Here is an 18,893-nt window from a genome sequence, read left to right on the forward strand (position 1 = left end):
CAAATCATTACTTCATTTTTTTCTTTGAAAGGGTTACTACCTTGGGGGTGGTTGGGGGTGGGAAGCACTAGGCATGATATATTTTGATTTTAGTAAAGCTTTTCACATAGTCCCACATGACATTCTCATAAACAAACTAGGGAAATGTGAAACACATTAAAGATTGTGAAGCATTCAGACAATACAATAATGGAGGCCATATAAGTGCCTAAGATAATAGATAGAGTGGGGTGAGAGAGGGATCCAGTAGAGAGAGAAACCCAATACACGGTTGTCTTTTTTTTCTTGTTATTCCTATCCTGTAATCTCCTTTCTTTGGGGCCATTATGTGATACTTTAGGACCGAAAGGTGTTCTGTCACTGCCTGCCCTGTAACCACGGGTGCCTCTCTGCTGTACAGCTTCGGCTCAGAGCCCTGATGCCAACAGCACGGTAGCCTCACCCTGGCTTTGATCATCCTGGTTACTCCTTGTAGGGTGACACCAACACTCTTTCCGGTCCTGAGTCTCTCTAAAACTGTTGCCTCTGTAGCCTCCAGTCCCTCTCACTGGGCCCTCACAGAAGATATTCAGTTTGCTGCCTCCAAAGAGACACCATACATACCGGCCTGCTAGTTTAGCTGAAGGTCCGCCCACATGTAGTTGAAACACACAGCATTCAGATGGTTTGTGGTAAAACTAAACCGAAGTTCATTAACCAAAAATTTAGGATTAAGTGGGTTTCTAGTACAAATGAAAGAAATATGAAAAGTTACAAACTAAACATGCTTTCTAGTGACTAAATTTAACTTCAGGAAGTTACAGTCTGAATATAAGGAGGTTTCTCACCTATCTTCAGTTTCCATAGACTTTCAGCCTCCTTGGTTGAAAACCTCTATTTGTTTTTCCTCAGATGTACAAGAGCCCTGGCCGCTTGTATCTGTCCAGTAATGGATACCAAAATGGCTCTCTATCTTTGCTTATATCTTCCAAAGTTCAATGACCTTATCTCCAGGAGGTTTCCTGGAGTTGCATCTTCCATCTCTCGTTGTTAAGAGGCCATCCCCCACACTGGTTTGCTTGATGACTTTACATTTACATGCAAGGTAGACAATTTCATTGTCTCTCCTTGCTCAATTTGCTTTGGAAACACATTCAAGCAGGCAGAACCACATACCTTTGTCTAAGGTGGGGGTGTCTTAAACCCTGTTTGCCAAACACATTTTAAGAAAATATTTCCAGCACATATTTATAATTCTTCATATATCACCTGTACATACACCACAAAATAATATTAATGACCAGCGTGGCACCAGTTTAGATATAATATCTTACAGGGCACCTTTTAGGTACAGATTAGGACAACAGCGAGTTGGAGCAATGAGTGTGCCAAGCCTGATATGAGTTATATTATGGTGTGCCCTCTGCCAGTTGGCACTGAGGGGCTCCCTAGGTCACACATTGCTATCCCCTTTGCTGTGCCAACAGGGGGACCCAGATGGAGTGGAACTGGGATTAGAGTTCTCTTGTGCAAGGTGGGGGGTAGAATTTGGAAAGCCAGCTCAGGGGTCTACACTGGGAATACAGTGCAGAGCCAAGTTGTGTGGGTCTCTGTCAGGATCTCCATACAATGGGCTTTAGCCGCGCAGAGCTGACAGATGGCCTGGGGGCTGCCATTACGTTGAGCCACTGCTGTTGTCCTTTGTCGAGTGGCGATGCAGTGGCTGGTGAGCTGCAGTAGCATCCACAGAGTATTTTTTCCTCTTGTTCCTGCACTAAGCCTGACTACTTGGGCAGGGTGCAGGAAGAGGACTTGGTGCTCTATGTTTTGATGTATCTTGTTTGTCAGCCTGGTGTGATGAACGCATGTGAGACAAAGACTAGCATAGTCCATTCTGGTGTAATTTCCCTAGATTCCAAATTATCCATTTATTTTTTTTAACTATCATCAAATAATTTGAGTTCTCATGTTAATCATAACAGGAACCCCAGGAGTTTGGAATTTCTGTACCTCTACTGCAGACGACACATCTTTGTTACTGCACATCTTCCACAGAAAACACACATACACTGCAGTCATTGTAGACAATAATGAGCAGTTGGCTCATAATTTCAATTTATTATCAAAAGGTTTTCCTCAGACGACAAACTTGGAAAGCTAAAATGAACATAGTTTTACCCATTACAGAAGTCATTGGAGGTATCTGGTGTTTATTTTTGGAAGTCTTAACTAGCTTCGATACAAGAAGCAGTAAGTTCCTTGGCAACCTGCAGGAGGGCATTTCATATGTATCATAGTGTATTTAAAGCCTTTTGCCAGTACCAATTAAGGATCCAATCTTGCAAACACTTTTATAACTCTAATGACATAACCAGTCTCATTGACTTCAAATGGACTACTGACATCAACAAAGTCAAAGTATTTACTGGATCAGGCCCTAAAAATTGAAAAAGTGAGTCTCAAAAGTTGTTTTTTGGTGCATCCCTTTAGAGATCTGTTTTATAGGCTTTGTCATTTCATATCATACTATGTGTAACTAAAATTTCTCAATTATATGCAGCCACTGATAAAATATATAACAATAACTTCAAGTCATAAGTGTAGCTCAGAATTAAATATAAAAACTATGATTTATATATTATTACAAATCTTTTTAAAAGACCAAGTTTAGAGAAAGCAAGACAACTCTTAGAAACCTGTGAAGGGGTCTTTGATCACAACATTACTGATTGTAAACTCAAAAATTAATAAATTAGCTACATTTTCATTTTGGCTGGAAGGCGGTAAATAAAACCAAGTAAATAGCCTTTAAGCATTGGAATAATTACTGAGAAATTATTTAAGTGAATTACAACAGGTCTTTGGACTTTTCTCATATAAATCATTTCAAGTAAAAATGAAAACAAACATTTGGTAGAACACATTTATCATGACAGAAGAGGGTACAGAGTCTGACATTTTTTAGATGAACTGTTGTCTTATTATACTTTGATGTCCAAGCAGTAGCGTAGCCAGGGGGGGAGCGACCGCTCCCCCTCTGAGCACAAGTGGCGCCTTTTTAATTTATAGGCTCCTTTTTTAATTTTTACTCACCCGGCAGTGCTCCGGGTCTTTGGCAGCCGGGGCCTTCACGCGCTCCGGCTCCTTGGCAGTACTTCGGCAGCGCGGGCCTTCACGCGCTCCGGCTCCTTGGCAGTACTTCGGCAGCGCGGGCCTTCACGCGCTCCGGCTCCTTGGCAGTACTTCGGCAGCGCGGGCCTTCACGCACTCTGGCTCCTTGGCAGTACTTCGGCAGCACGGGCCTTCACGCACTCTGGCTCCTTGGCAGTACTTCGGCAGCACAGGCCTTCACGCGCTCCGGGTCCTTGGTGGCATTTTGGCGGCGGGGCCCTTCAGTGCCGCCGAGGACCCAGAGCGCCACCCGGTGAGTACAAGCGGGTGGTACCTTTTTTTTATGTCTGCTGCCCTGTTTGCTCCACCTAGCTACGCCACTGTGTCCACGATAATGTGTTACTTAATATCTTCTTCCTCCATCTGATCAGAAATATCAGTATACATTCTCAAAGGAGTAGGTGATTAAGTGTTCCACAGTGAAAATAAAAAAATCTGTAGACCAAATGGGAAACAGAATTAAACTATAATAACAATGTTGTTTAAGAGTGAAGAAATAGGTAAACAATTAAGTGATTTATATTTTGCAAGGTTTGGTCATAAAAAAGCAGTTTATATATTATATTTGCTGCCTTGGCTATAAACCTTAATTTGAAGAATTGATTGTTTTGAATTTCTGATCTCACAGATATTGTTGGTTTTTTTGCCACTAACAAATGACTTTTGTAGCACATTTCCTTCCCTCAGTCCTCCCAGTAAGTTCCAAATTTCTGTTTGCCTGGGAAGTTTGTCCTTGGGGTGCCTGATTTATAGCTGTCACCAAACACGGCACTTTTTTGCAGGGTCCATGTACTCTGTTGTGGTGCATGAAAAGGCCTCGGTAAACTCTGCAGAGTTCTGCAATGATCCTATGATCCTTTAAAACAAAAACAAAAAGAAGTTGGCACCACTAATTCTCTTCAAGACCCAACTTAAAATAAAACCGAACTGTTATTTTCTGCACCTCAAAATATTTCAGGAAACATCCATAAGCATTTTCAGGTTATCCCCCTTTCTCCTCTAAAATGGTAGTGGCCCACCTAAATTTTTATTTTTCCAGTTTGCACATTCCCTATCACATACAAAAGAAGGCGACCCGTAGAAACACAGGCCTGATATTATTTCCATTGATGTCTATTGGAGTCAAACTCTCATTGACATCATAGGAACAGGGTAATGGCCTTTTGTTCGTTTTGCTGACAATTTTTCTGACAGTTCCATTTGTGCTTTAAGTCCTCTGTAAAAGTAGGTAAAACCTAGCGCTGGAGGAATATTGAAGATGTTTTTTGTTAGTATTCATTCCATTTGACTATAGTCATGCCCCTTTTTCTGGTCACTGCCCACAAATATTCTAGTGAACAAGTTTCCTGGAAGAAATGTTGACATAAACAGTAGATTTTAAGTGAATTTTGGGAAATGCTAGTCAAAAGCAATTTTCAGATTTGTATTGTGAAATCTGATTCTGAGAATTACACCCTTCCCAGGGCAGAAATATACCCTGTGACCTATACATCTAGTCAAAACAACTCCAGTATTTAATGTCAAATATCAAATAGTGGCACTGAATTGATTGTGAAGCAAGAATTATTTGCAGAAATCATTTTCTGAATAATTTCAATAACAATTAGATTCAATATAATCAAGAACTGTCTGTGGAAATTGTGAGCAGTAATAGAGGTGAAGCAGTTTATCAGATTACATTTGTTACAAATTACTGGATCGGCCCTGTAAAATCAAAAGGGGAATATTTGGTAAGTATTGTCAGGAGCCATCAGCAGCACATGGGACCAAATAGAAGAGAGAGAAAACAAAGACGGCTTTCTAGTAAGTGATCCAGCAAAGCCTTGACCAGTCCCAGGGCTGGAGCTACTGAAGTAGGATTTTGCCAAAAACATAGCCAAAAATATTCTGTGTATCATAAAATCTTACTTATAGCTGTCATTATTTTTGATCTATTGGCAGTGGAGAGCAAATCCTGCTTGCTTTAGTTATGTCACTAATACCAATAAGGTGAGTCAGATGAGCAGGATTTGACTTGTATCTGTCATTATATCTGATTTGTTTTAAAATGGAATAACAATCAAATGCAAATTATCTGAAAAATTACTTCATTTCTTTTTCCTCTTTTAGAGATCAAAAATCTAAGGCTTCCTTTCATATTTATTTTATTATACTTAGATATTGTATTCTATTGCTACATTTATTCTAATTGTAACAAATGTAATCTGATCATCAACTTCAGGTATATACAAGCTTCTGTCATTCTCCATCCAGTGCTCAAAATAACCAATCCATACGTTAAAAACATATAATGCAAATAACAAAGCAATATAAAGAACTGCCCATCCCACCTTGACAGAGAAATAAATCAGTTCCAGCAAATGCAATAGGCATAAAATAAACCTATACATTTTGAGTCCATATGACTTTTTGTTACAAAGTCATTAATATACTGGTAGTTTTATATATTTAAGTTAAATATGTTGTAGTTTTAGATATAATTCTAATATGTACAAAGATGCTTTAGATTTTAGAGCTTGATGTTGAGCCTGATCCTGCAAATCATTACTTAGGCAAGCTGTCCCTGCAATATCAGTGAGATTTCTCATGTCAGATGACTTGTGTGAGTAAAGGTTTGCAGGATTAGGCACGTTTCGTTTGTAGCCACCTATATAGATATAAAAACAGTAGTGAGACTTAACGTATGACATTGAAGCAAAGTGCATCCAAATATAAATGCATAAAGACATCAAGCCGATCACAAGAACGAATGAACTGTACAAATTAATAACACAAATATGAGGCAAAGCTATAACGAACTGCCAGAGATCCTCATTAACATTGTGCCTAGATTCAGCGGCTTGCAGCAGTTTTAAATATAATTGCCTTGGGGAGAGGTTTGCAGATAACACAGAAACGCCCACACCAAAATGCCAATTAATGACAACAGCAGGAACAGTCTCTGCTTTCACCAAATATTTGAATATGTGGGATAAGCAATAATTCTCTGGTAAAGAGAGGGGGTTAAGAAAAAAAGCCCTTTGGAAGTGATGTGCTGAGCTGTATCAGAAGATAATGCGATCAGCGGGAGTGCAAGTGCTGTAGGGTTCACAATGATTTTTGTGGCTAGCACAGGTATTGTGGCATCTACCATTCTGACGAGACTTAGCCGATCTGATATAGAAGAACAAACGCAGTGTTTTTATGTTGTTCAAACGGAATGTTGTGCTGGTTTAGGTTAAAATTTAAGGGTCCTAATCAGCCCACACCGTCTGTAACTTCTGGGTACCTAAGCCTCATAAGTAGGGCCCTATCAAATTCACAGTCCATTTTGGTCAGTTTCATGGCCAGAGGTTTTTAAAATTAATTAATTTCATGTTTTCAGATTTTTACATCTGAAATTTCAAGATGTAATCATGGGGGTCCCAGCCCAAAGGTGGGAGGGTTGCAATGCTATTGTGTGTGTGTGTGTGGGGTGTGTGTGTGTGTGTGTGTGTCATGGGATTGCCACCCTCACTTCTGCCCTGGTGCTGGCAGGGGCACTGCCTTCAGAGCTGGGCAGCCAGAGAGGAAGGCTGCTGGCTGGGCACCCAGCTTAAAGCCAGCACCAGCACAGAAGTGAGGGTAGCAGGGTATGGGGGCATGGGTTACCATCTCTGTGGTTTTCCCAGCAGTCTCCCACCCGAATCGGGGGCTGACAGCTGGAGCTGCAGCCTCTCCACATGGGGGAGGGTGACAGCTGGAGCTGCAGCCTTTCCGTGTGGGGGAGGAGAGGTGACATCTGGAGCAGCAGCCTCTCTGGGTGGGGAGGACACAGCTGGAGACATGGAGCTTCCTGCAGCTGGGGGAGACCCCAGAGGTGAGTCTGACCTGCCCTGGGAGCAGCCCCTGCAGGGGAAGAGGAAGTCAGGCAGACTAGCTGACTCATTAGACTGTCAGGAGTACTGAGCAAGTGCAGCTGCAGGGCCTTCCTCCTGACACCCCCTCACACACAGAGTCAGCTTTCTCCAGAATGGGTTGACTTGCCAGGAGGAAGGCCCTGCACCTGCTCAGTACTCCTGACAGCCTAACAAGTCAGCTAGGCTGGCTGATGGACCGCCCTGCCTGCCTGGCTGAGGAAGCTAGCAGGATGGTCCTTAAGCTCAGCAGCAGCAGCAGATTGGTGGTTGCTCAATGCACATGTCCACAGAGTCTCTGCTTCCCTGTGCTTGTCTCTCTCCAAGCCCTTCTCCACCATTGCTCCAGCCTAGACCCTGCCCTGCACCCAGTCCTGTCCCAGCTTTGCTCTTGGCTCTGAGCCAGCCCTACTGCTGCCTTCCCTGACTCCTGGTAATGCAGTTCTGAGCCTTGGCTCTGATTTCTGGCTCCCACTCTGTCTTGACCCTTGGTTCTGGCACCTGGACTCTGATTTTGGTTCTGACCTTTGGCCCTGGTTCTGACCCTATTTCACCCCTTGGCTCTGGCATTTGGACTCCTACCACTAGGCATGATCACCTATGACTCAGTTGCCTGATGGGAGGAAAAGTAAACCAACTTTCCATCACGCCACAGTGCGTGGGTCTGTTGTTGCTCACGCGGTGGAGAATCTCTGTTACCAGCCTTTTTTTCTTCCCTCTTGTTAGGGAGAGGGAGGGAACAGGGACCTTGTTTCCCTTGTGTTTGTACAGTGCCCAGTACAATGCTGCCCCAGTCCTGTTTGTGGCCCTTAGACAGTGCCTCAGTACAATTAAATAATAATAATGTAGGTCTAGGGATGCAGTCACACTGTCTGTGCCATACCAGTGAAGGAAAAGACCCAATCCAGACAATAAAAAGCAAAACAAAAGAACCACTAGAGTTCTGGAGGGTGCTCCTGCTTCTGATTTGGTGTGATGCCTGCGTACCTTTAGGCAAAGAGCTCCCACCATAGAAAAAGGCCCATCCTCCTCCCTTCTATTATCCCTGTTTGTGGGGAGACCATTTGATTTCTTCATCTTTCCCTGGCTGAGCCCTCTCTCCTTAGAGCTGTCAAGAGAGACATACAAACTGAAATCCTTGCCCCGATGAAGTCAGTGGGAGTTTTGCCATTGACTTCAGCAGAGCCAGGATTTCAATCCTAGCCTTCAGGCCACGCAGCCCCTTAAGTCACTTCCTTGTCTGTCTTTCGACCATCTTGGGGAGAACCTTAGCAGAGGCTTAAATGAACATACATGATCATAGGAGGCAACAAGGAAAGGCCACAGGCCTGGACGTCTGCAATCTATTCCCGGCTCTGTCACTGACCTGCTGTCTGACCTTGAGATAGTCATGTCACTTCTTTGTGTCACATCCATAAAATGAGGATAATGATACTTGCTCTCCTTTGTAGAGTGCTTTGATATCTACAATGAAAAGCTATCTTACAGCTGAGGGTGATGATTATAAACACTGACCTGAATTTGCCTGGGCTATGCGTATCAGTTTTAATGGAGTTGACAGCATATTCTGGACGGTATGTTCCACACCATATCTAGAAACGTATCAGAAAGAAAGTGATTTGTTGTGAATAAGATTTTTCAGAAGTGCTGCTTTAGTTTTATTATGAAACATTTAATGCTGGAGAACACATTTCAAATTGGACCACAGTGAAAAAATGTGGATTCTATAAAATCCCACATACTGTAGTACACTTTCACAGGCATTTGAGCCTAGAAGACTGTGCCTAGCAGACTTACTCCTGCATGAATTCACGTGTGTAGCTAGGATTAACATCCTGTCTGCTTTGCTCTGGACACTGCTCAATTTAACAACCCTGCCAGCTCTTGTTAGAATGAGAAAAGTCAGACTGCTGTTCAGCTTACGGTGAAATTGTAACTCAAAATGATTTTCAAACCTCCAGTCAAGAAGGATACAATACCTGTGCAAAGTTCACGAAGAACAGCTGCTTATGGTTCATGTCAAGCCCGGGAAGCAGTTTTTCTTTTCCGTTTTTTTTGACAAAGTTTTCGTAGGCCTGCAAAACGAATGGAGCAGAAATGTTATGGTTTCCTATTTCCCTTATCAAAATGGCACTTTAATGAGAAGGAACATGGATTATTTGACATACTACAGCAAGACTATTTTAGGTATCCTCTCTGGCTGAATGCCACCCATGTGCAGAAAAAGAGTGGCCAGCATAGGAAAGAAATGCAATGATCTGATTGACCCAGGGCCTGATTCTCCTCTCAGATCAGTTTTACAGTGGTGTAGCTCCACTGAGTTCAGGTAGTTACTCCTGATTTATACTGGGGTAAGTGAGGGGAGGATTAGGTCCAAGGAATGCAATTTACTGGTAGAAAAGGAAACGCAGCGATATCATTGTCTCAGTAGGACAGGTGTGATAGCTGGCCATATATCATGCCCTCGGCATCCAGATGTCATGCACCTTTTTATAGGAAAGATAATGTATAGGAGAATTGTGTTTGTATGACAATAACTGTAGAGACACAAACTCTAGACCAGTGGTTCCCAAACTGGTTGTTCCGCCGCTTGTGCAGGGAAAGCCCCTGGTGGGCCAGGCCGATTTGTTTACCTGCCGCGTATAACCTCCCCACTTCAGCAAGCTTTACATTAGTTAATATTTTATCAGATCCCATTTAACTGTCATGTACTCATGCTGCATTTCCCAGCATTACTAATTACCTACGGCTCGATTGTCCCCTGCCATGGTTATATCCAGGGTTTACATTCTTATTGAGTATTTTCCTGAGTCCTCCCCCCACATCCCTCTCCCAAAATCCTATAAAAACTCCAGCGGGTCTGAAAATGTTTACCGGAGCTCTGCTCCGGACAGTACCAGCTGAATTTTAGCCCTGCTCATATCTCCTTGTGGACAGGGGGATTGAACTTCCACAGAAAAGAGTGAGGGGCCAACCTCCAAATCTGGCAGGCCCCATGGAAGCTCTGACCCTCAGCACCTTGGGCTTGTGCATGTTCCTTCGGAGCCACTCTAACAGGGACTACCCCACCACAGCCCCCAGAGGGGCTATGTAGAAAAGTTAATGCAGCCTGATGTGTTGTCTTCCTAAAGTACAGTGCATGAGCCCAGAATAAGGAGACGATGTTCATCTCACCCACCCACTCTTCCTCTCAGACCACCTGGACTATGCAGAGTGCTCCGCTGGCTAGGTGCATGGACTGCAGCGTGGAGTGGACTGAGCCCCTTCTGCGCATGAAGGACCCCTCTGTGCCTGGGCTCCAGGGGGCACAATCTGTCTCCAAGATGATTAATGTGTAAACAGAGGCTTTATTCTGCTGTTTAATCAGCTAACATTTCTGACCTGATCCTTTCCATGATAACTACAGTTAGAGTTGTGGGGTAACAAGTTTCAGTTGCAGGAAAAATCACCATCTTCTCTGATTTCACACAAAACACAAATGTGTCATTCTGTTCCCAAATTCTTTGTTTTCTCCATGAATGTAAGTAATTTCAAGCTATTTAATTAAATCCATAGGCTGTTACCACAGGAATTATGACAATGCTTCAGTTATAAGACCTCTTTGATCAGAATCTGGTCTGACTTACATGGTATAAATGTGGAGTAACTCCACTGCTCTTGCTCCATATTTACGCCGTAGGCAATCAGAATCTGATTCATACCTACGTCTGGTGTAAAACTGATTTTGTGGTGACAAATGCAACATTTCCTTATGAAAAAGGAAATTTTCCCTAGGGCTACTTTTATGAAAATGCAGGCCATTTTTCAGGCTGTAATTAAGTTGATTTGCTAATTTTGTGGATTCTTTTTATTTTGAAAAGAAAAAAAAGTGTTCATTGGCAGAAATGGTGAAACTTTTTCCTGAACTAAATTCTTGTAAAAAATCTGTTGTCATCAAGTGAAACTTGCTCCTTTCACATGTTCATAATACAGACCATATCTGTGATATCACAGTAACTCTGAAGACCCAGTTCCTTCTTGGTAGTACTGCTGACTTGCTATTATTCCCTGTGCTAGGTTTGCTCTGGGCTCCCATTGACTTGAGACAGGATAATATCCTGTGTATTTGTGCTTTCTTGTTTAAATGCTACATAAACCAGGTCTTGGATTGAGCTTGTATGTAGCAGTATGACATACCAGCTCCTCTTTCTGGCTGCTGCCGCCTTGTCCAGAATCTAAGCTTTCCAGGAACTCCCTAGTGAACTGAGTATAACTGATGCAGTGATTCCTGTGTTTGCAGAACTTGAAACAATAGCTCTGAGAGGTCTGAGCTGCCCCATTTGTTCCAGGGGTGCTCTGGTGTGGAGTGATATTACATAAAGTGTCAACATTGTGAAATATTTCACTCTGATTAAAGTGGAAAAGGAGAGGGCGGGTCATATTATGAGGATCTACATCATCTGCTGTGATGGAGAGCTCACTGTGGTGCCACAAGAGTGGAACTGGGAAAGTACTGCCATTTTACCATCCCAAACCCAAGAAGCCTATAAGAGCCTAGCAGGGAATCTGGGCCTAGGGTTGCCAACCCTCCAGGATTGGTCTGGATTGGTCCAGGATTGGTCTGAATCGGCATCGGCATCAATTTCCCGGTGACTACTGAAAGCAATCCAGGAGATTTTAATAGGGTATTTTAAGAAAATGACATTATGTCATGTTGGAAAAAAAAAATCTCCAGAATAGCTTCAGTCAGAGTTTGCAACCCTATCTGGGCCCCCACCCAGGGGTAGCCTAGCACACAGAGCTGATGGGTGTATATGGACCTCAGTAAGGGGAAACCAAGCCCTGAAAGCAAGCAGGATCATATTTTGAACATCTGAGCAATCTACTGTGAATGGCGTTCCATGTGGGCAGAGACTGTTTTGTGGGTGGAACTTGGAAGACTACCATTATCTTTCGCTGCCACTCATAAACAAGAATGCTGGTGAACAGACATAGACAACAGGTCAATATGATCATTTCAGTCAGGTTAAAGTTTGTGTGGGATTGATTCACTAAGTGTTTTCATTCTACAAATTCTATGCCCAACCAGTAATAGTGAGAGAGAGCTAGAGAGAGCTGTAATGAGCAATAATAAACAAAAGAGCACTAGGAATAGAAAATCCCTTCCCTAAAGTGAGCAATATACTGAACAAAAGGTAACAAAGTTTCAGTTGTTTTAGAAGCTGACTCGGTGACAGAGAATTACAGTAAAGTGTCCTTCTGTCTTTGCCACACATAAAAACTGCTTCCCCCCGCCAAGGAACTTTAATAAATGTGTTTCAACAGTAATAATCTCAACAGTGAAGACAAAGAGAAAATGGATCTTTCTCACCTTATAAGCTTGTCTAACACCCCCGTTATCAGCAATGTTTTCTCCCAGAGTATTGATTCCACTCAGCTGCAAAGAGAGAAATGAAAAAGTTGCAGGTTTTCTTGCAAAAAAAGCTTCTCTATCCTGGGAATTACAGTGCTAAACTTCTGAATATCTCCTGTTTATTTACCCACTTTGGCCTTGACTAGCAGCCTCAGGTTCCAAAGCAGAGATGAGTGAATGGCAAAAGTTTCAAGCAAGCCCTCCCAAATTTCAATGTTTAACAGAAGATTTATGTTAATGCATCTGAACATTCTCTGCCTCCCTTGTCTCCAAACCCTAACTCCAAACTCCCTCTCGATACAATGAGCATTTTATGGCTGTCATATCTTTCTTGCCCAGACTCTCTGATGTCTGCTGATTAATTCACTCTTTCTTGTTCTTTGTGTCCTTAAAATCCAGCTTCTTATCTTTCTCAAACCCATCCCCCTTACTTCTGCTATAATCTCAACGGTGGGTCTGGCTGATGCTGTTGGGCTCAGTGTGGCTTTTGTCATCACTGCTCAAGGTCTCCAGGCCAGTGGTGGCCAGAATACACTGGAAACCCATGAAGCAGGGAAGATCCAGACTTCATGATGTTGGAAGACATCAGTTAACAGAACCAAGACTGGCAAATCTGCTGGAACCTTACTAGAAATTTTGCTGGATATCAGGCAAGGTGGGTGGCCCCTTAGCTTCATGTTCTAATCAACATGCTGGGACAGATCCTCAGTGGGTGTAAATCAACGTAGTAACACTAAAGATAATGGAGCTATGCTAGTGGAGAACCTGGCTCTTTATTTTTATTGAACAACTTTGCCAGTCCTTAATCCAAAACTGCATGTCATCTGAAGTCATAAAACTGCAACTCATCATTAGATTCAATTCTGAGAGTGGATAAGTATCAGGATAAAAACCTGCGCTGTCATTTCCCCAAATGATTTTAAAAGGATTCTGGTGATCTTATTAGTATAGCTGATAGATTGAAAACTCCTCTGGATGGGAGTTTGTCTTTTGCACGTTCTGTATGGCAATGAACTGACTTGTCAGCTGTCAACAAAGAGACAATAAGAGTCAAAGGTACAGCTGGGAGCAACCCCTCATTCATCACTTGCAGCAGGAGGTTCCATCCCATTGAAACTCTACTCTTTATACAAACAGCTTTCAACACTGCTGAACACTGCATGTGGTTATCTGGAGAAGTCCCAAATAAACAAGACAGATGTTGTAAGTAACTGGCCTTTCACAGTGGAATCAGGTGCTATTGTAAACACCTTCCACCCATTTACTGTCCAACAGTGTTTCAGGGGCTCATCCTCATTTGCTGTGTGGCCTTCTCTGTGAAAGAAACAGCAACACAAACTGCAAAGCACATTCGTGCCGTACAAGCCCTTACAAGCTGTCCACAGAGAATGCAGGCAGCTCAGCAGAAACTTCAGGTGAAAGAGAATTGAAACTCCGTCTTTTAAACGTGAGAAATGCAAGTTTGGAACTCCAAAGGCACTCAGTCTGTTTTACCTCTGTCTAGTTCTATCAGCCTTTCTCAGCTAGTCGAGATTCTTAGAGCTCTTTCTGTGTCAACATTTCTTTGCGCTGTTTGGTTAGGAGGATGTTTTTTTCCCAGTGCATTTTCAGTTGAAGGAGGTTCACTGGGAGAAGTTCCTTGGGACAAGTCACATACTGCTGTTCTAGTGAACCACCAAACCTGGTACAAGCCCATGCACATGTATGCATTCCAAACCGTGGATTGTAGATACATGAGATTTAACACTTATTCATTGGCTTTTCTGTGGTGATATCTGAGTGCCTCACATACATTAATGAATTCATTCTTACAACATCCTGATGAAGTAGGGAAGTGATGTTATCTCGGTTTTACAGATGCGGACTGGGGACAAAGAGAGCTTATATGATTTCCCGAAGATCACACAAGGAAATCAGCAAATTCAAGATTAGAACCCACCTAACCCTAAATCCTAATCTAGGTCTTTAACTGTAAAACCCTTCCTCTATGAGAGAGCCCCAATTGTTTGAATGCCAACTTTGCTTAACTTCACGGCCTGTGAATATATGCAAAATGGTTCTGACAAATTCATGAAGCTGTTCAAATTGAACTTTGAAGGGTTCACAGCTCTGCTTAGACTCTAAGCAAATTCCAGACCAAAAGAGTAGAGGAGACTGCAGCAATGGAAGGAAAATGTGCTAATACAGGTCTCTATTTATAAGAGAAATAGAAATACACTGATATGACTGAGTATCCTTCAATACTTTTTCAACTGGAAATTTTGCCATTTGAGTTAAATGGGCTGGACCCATATTCAGTTAAAAAAAAGAAGACAGATGTTATCGTCACCTGCTTTTATGAGTTAATGGAACATTAAACGTACATAAACAGACTGAGGGCCTGAATCTGCAAGCCTCTACTTATTCAGGACTCAAGAACTATAGTGATGAATACCATAGCTCTCTCCAGACTCATTGGAGGCCTGTCTCTACCTGGTTTGGGATCTGTGCTGCTGACAATGCAGGGGGAGAGACTGAGTGGGCCAGGGAAAGTAGCAGGTATGACGAGTTTAGACTGGGAGGTACATTTTCCCCACCTCCAGCTCCAAGGAAATGAAGCCAAAAATAAATTATCTTTCCTGTTCTACCAGGAAGTTTAAGTGGGAAGAGATGGCAAAATCTGCAGATGATTCACACATATTTAGGTTAGCCAAGCCCAGAAAAGACTGTGAGGAATCTGAGATACCTAATAAATCTAGGCAAATGGGCAATACAATGGCAAATGAAATTCAATGTTGAAAAATATAAAATAGTGCACCCTGAAGGGAAAAATGTAAACACTTTACAAAGTTCTAAATTAACTGTATCAACTCAGGAAAGGATATGGCATACATGTACACAGCTCAGTGAAAACCTTTTCTCAGTGTGCTACTTCAAGGAAGTAAATAAGATGGTAGGAGATGGAAGGAATAAGATGGAGAATACAGAAAATATCATAATGCCCTTACCTAAATCAGTGGTGAGTCCTCATCTAGAATATTGTGTAAAGTACTGGTCAACCTATCTAAAAAAGTATATTGAAAAACTAGAGGGGGTTCAGAAAAGGGCAATGAGAAACCATCTCATGAAGAGAGATTGAAAAAAGATTGAATTGTTTATCTCAGATAGCTGATGAGTAAGAGAGGAGACTGTTCGTAAAATAATAAAAGGAATAGAGAAGGTAGATTGGGGGCTCCCTGTCTAATAACACAAGAACAAGGGCACATTCATTTAAATAAAAAGGTGGCAAATTCCAAATTAATAAAAGGAAATACTTTTTCACACAATGCACAGTTATAGCGTGGAACTTCACAGCAACAGAAAGCCATTGAGGCCAAGAACTTAGCATGATTCAAAAACAAGTTAGACACTTTATATGGAAAACAAGGCCATTCAGAGTTATAATAGTTAATTCTCACAAATTTAGGAAGGGATATTAAACCTTATGCTTAAGGGTTTAAAACAATCTCTAAATATTAGAGATTAGGATGAAACCTAATGTGGGGACAGATTATCTGATGGGTTGCTACTGCAGGGTTCTGTGTTCCTGTGAAAAACTGAACTACCTTTAATTACGTATAGGTGGTCCCTCTGTGACATTCTGTGCTTGGGGGAGCACTCTGTAACCCTCATATTCCTCATTTTTATATAATCGTGATCTTACATATAAAGCGTGCCTTGTAAGGTATCAGGGGAAATGTTATGATCTGCTGAAAGTCATTTTTCTATCCATATATGTATATCATTAATGCATATTAATGCATCAACAATCATTGTCCAGCGAGGGAGTTACAATTCAATGACTCACCTGCATCAGGAGAGGTATTTCCAGTAGGGATAAGGAGGTTTTAGTACCGTTATACAAGGCACTGGTGAGACCTCACCTGGAATATTGTGTGCAGTTCTGGTCTCCCATGTTTAAGAAGGATGAATTCAAACTGGAACAGGTACAGAGAAGGGCTACTAGGATGATCCGAGGAATGGAAAACTTGTCTTATGAAAGGAGACTCAAGGAGCTTGGCTTCTTTAGCCTAACTAAAAGAAGGTTGAGGGGAGATATGATTGCTCTCTATAAATATATCAGAGGGATAAGTACCGGAGAGGGAGAGGAATTATTTAAGCTCAGTACCAATGTGGACACAAGAACAAATGGATATAAACTGGTCACCAGGAAATTTAGACTAGAAATTAGATGAAGGTTTCTAACCATCAGAGGAGTGAAGTTTTGGAACAGCCTTCCAAGGAAGCAGTGGGGGCAAAAGATCTATCTGGCTTTAAGATTAAACTCGATAAGTTTATGGAGGAGATGGTATGATGGGATAACATGGTTTTGGTAATTAACTATTCATGGTAAATAGGCCCAATGGCCTGTGATGGGATATTAGATGGGGTGAGATCTGAGTTACCCAGGAAAGAATTTTCTGTAGTATCTGGCTGATGAATCTTGCCCATATGCTCAGGGTTTAGCTGATCGCCATATTTGGGGTCGGGAAGGAATTTTCCTCCAGGGCAGATTGGAAGAGGCCCTGGAGGTTTTTCGCCTTCCTCTGTAGCATGGGGCACGGGTCACTTGCTGGACGATTCTCTGCTCCTTGAAGTCTTTAAACCACGATTTGAGGACTTCAGTAGCACAACAGCACAGAGGTTTTTTGCAGGAGTGATGGGTGAAATTCTGTGGCCTGCGTTGTGCAGGAGGTCAGACTAGATGATCATAATGGTCCCTTCTGACCTAAATATCTATGAATCTATGGCTTTCAGGGCCCAATGCCGGTGCAGATTTGCAGTCACAAACCAGGGTCTTACAAAGGGGGGGGGGGTAAATCCTGACCCCTGCTGGATCAGACAGTATGTATGTGATCTTCTTGGAGATGTCATCCACCAAAGTCTCCTTCCACAGGTTTTTCTGAGGGAGGCTAATCTGGGCCATACACCACATTGGCACTACTCTCATATATAAGAGTTTGTGGGATTGGGCCTTAAATGTCCATCTAATTTCATTTAAAATGACATTGTATAGACAAATTATGAATGACCTACATGTTGTCCACCTGCTAGGTCCCACGAAAAGTTTCCATATTGGTATACCATACACTGCGACTGATCCTTAAAATGTTTTGCTGATTCAGGAGTCCACCAGTCTATGAGGTCCCCGTTCTCATTAAAATTTCTACCTGTAAGGATATGTACACAGAATGATGTATGTAAGAAACAAGCTGATGATGCAATAATGAAGGGCAATAAAAGTTACTTTCTCAGTTAGGAGAAAATATATTACAGTATAATTATCCATGCAAATAGGTGTTTCTGTAATGAAGCAATCACAGAAATGATGCCTTTTTTCTTATTTCAAAACAAGCCTGTGTTCTAGCCAGGAAGGAACGGTACTGTTGCCTAGAACATAAGGCTCTCTCCACAACAGCATACAAAGGGCTTTGGGAATAGCCTGGGGGAAAAGCAGGAGATCCACTGGTCAAAAAACCATGATGGAGGGAGAGCATGTGCTGTGCTACTGCTCAGGAGTGACGGAAGCTTCTTAAAAGTGGAGTGGGGGCATCAGTGCCTGAACCAGGGTCCTGCCCCCTGTGGCGCTCTTTCCCCCCAAGGCCCTGCCTTCATCCTGCCTCTTGTCCCCAAGACCCCACCTCCTGCTTGCTCCTCACTTTTAAAAGTGGTGGGGCCATGGCCCCCTGGACCTGCCTATTCTGGTGTCTCTGCTACTGCTGCAGCCCTGAGGCTACCCTAGTGCCTCTGTAGTGCTTTGGCTGTTGCTCTCCAGAGAACACCAGTGCAAATCACAAGGAAATAGGATTGGGTCCTAAAAGCACCATCTTTTTATCTGCTACCTTGAATGACTAGACTGCAAAGTATGCAGTCAATAATGCAATGTCTACCAAAAGGATTATCCAATAAAAACCCTGAACCTTACCATTGTCGTCAAATCCATGAGTGATTTCATGGCCAATGACCATACCAATGCCACCATAATTCAGTGATTTGGATTGAGAGGCACTGAAGAAAGGTGGTTGCAAAATGCCTGCGGGGAAGACTGCAAAGGAAGAAAACACAGTAAGATGCTGATTCATTATTTCATGCATTCAACTTTAATAAAGTAATTCGTTCATATGGGATCACTTACAAGAAATGTACTTTATTACAGAATCATTTACATGAACTTCAGTGAGGAAGTCAAGCTGTTTGCCCTCAAATACAGCAAAAAGGGTAAATATATTTACATGTGGAAGCTCTGTGAGAAGTGAAGATAAATGAAAAAAAAAATCAAACATGGGGGAAAGGGAAACATCCCTTCAAACATTTGCTTGGCAACTCACAACTGGATCTTCGCTGTTATGTGCAGCAAAAAGAAGTAATGGTACTTAGCTATTATACAGCATTTGGCACCCCCAGACCGATCTAGCAATGTTAATTAATCCTCACAACACCCAGTGAGGTCAGAGACC

General features: G+C 42.3%; 1 protein-coding gene across 3 annotated transcripts in view; it reads right to left on the minus strand.

Moving 5' to 3' along the window:
- Window positions 1-2,057: 2,057 nt before the first annotated feature.
- Window positions 2,058-18,893, minus strand: part of MME (membrane metalloendopeptidase) — a 66,483-nt gene continuing 49,647 nt past the window's right edge. For all 3 annotated transcript variants that reach the window (XM_007057363.4, XM_043522791.1, XM_043522792.1), the window contains exons 18-23: window positions 18,362-18,481; window positions 17,473-17,606; window positions 12,376-12,441; window positions 9,005-9,100; window positions 8,541-8,617; window positions 2,058-4,006 (exon numbers count right to left, since the gene is read on the minus strand). In XM_007057363.4, the coding sequence (XP_007057425.2) occupies window positions 3,907-4,006; window positions 8,541-8,617; window positions 9,005-9,100; window positions 12,376-12,441; window positions 17,473-17,606; window positions 18,362-18,481 (593 nt within the window). In that variant the 3' untranslated portion in view covers window positions 2,058-3,906. The remainder of the gene's footprint in view (window positions 4,007-8,540; window positions 8,618-9,004; window positions 9,101-12,375; window positions 12,442-17,472; window positions 17,607-18,361; window positions 18,482-18,893) is intronic.

The sequence above is a fragment of the Chelonia mydas genome, chromosome 9, assembly GCF_015237465.2.
Source record: "Chelonia mydas isolate rCheMyd1 chromosome 9, rCheMyd1.pri.v2, whole genome shotgun sequence".
NCBI lineage: Eukaryota > Metazoa > Chordata > Testudines > Cheloniidae > Chelonia > Chelonia mydas.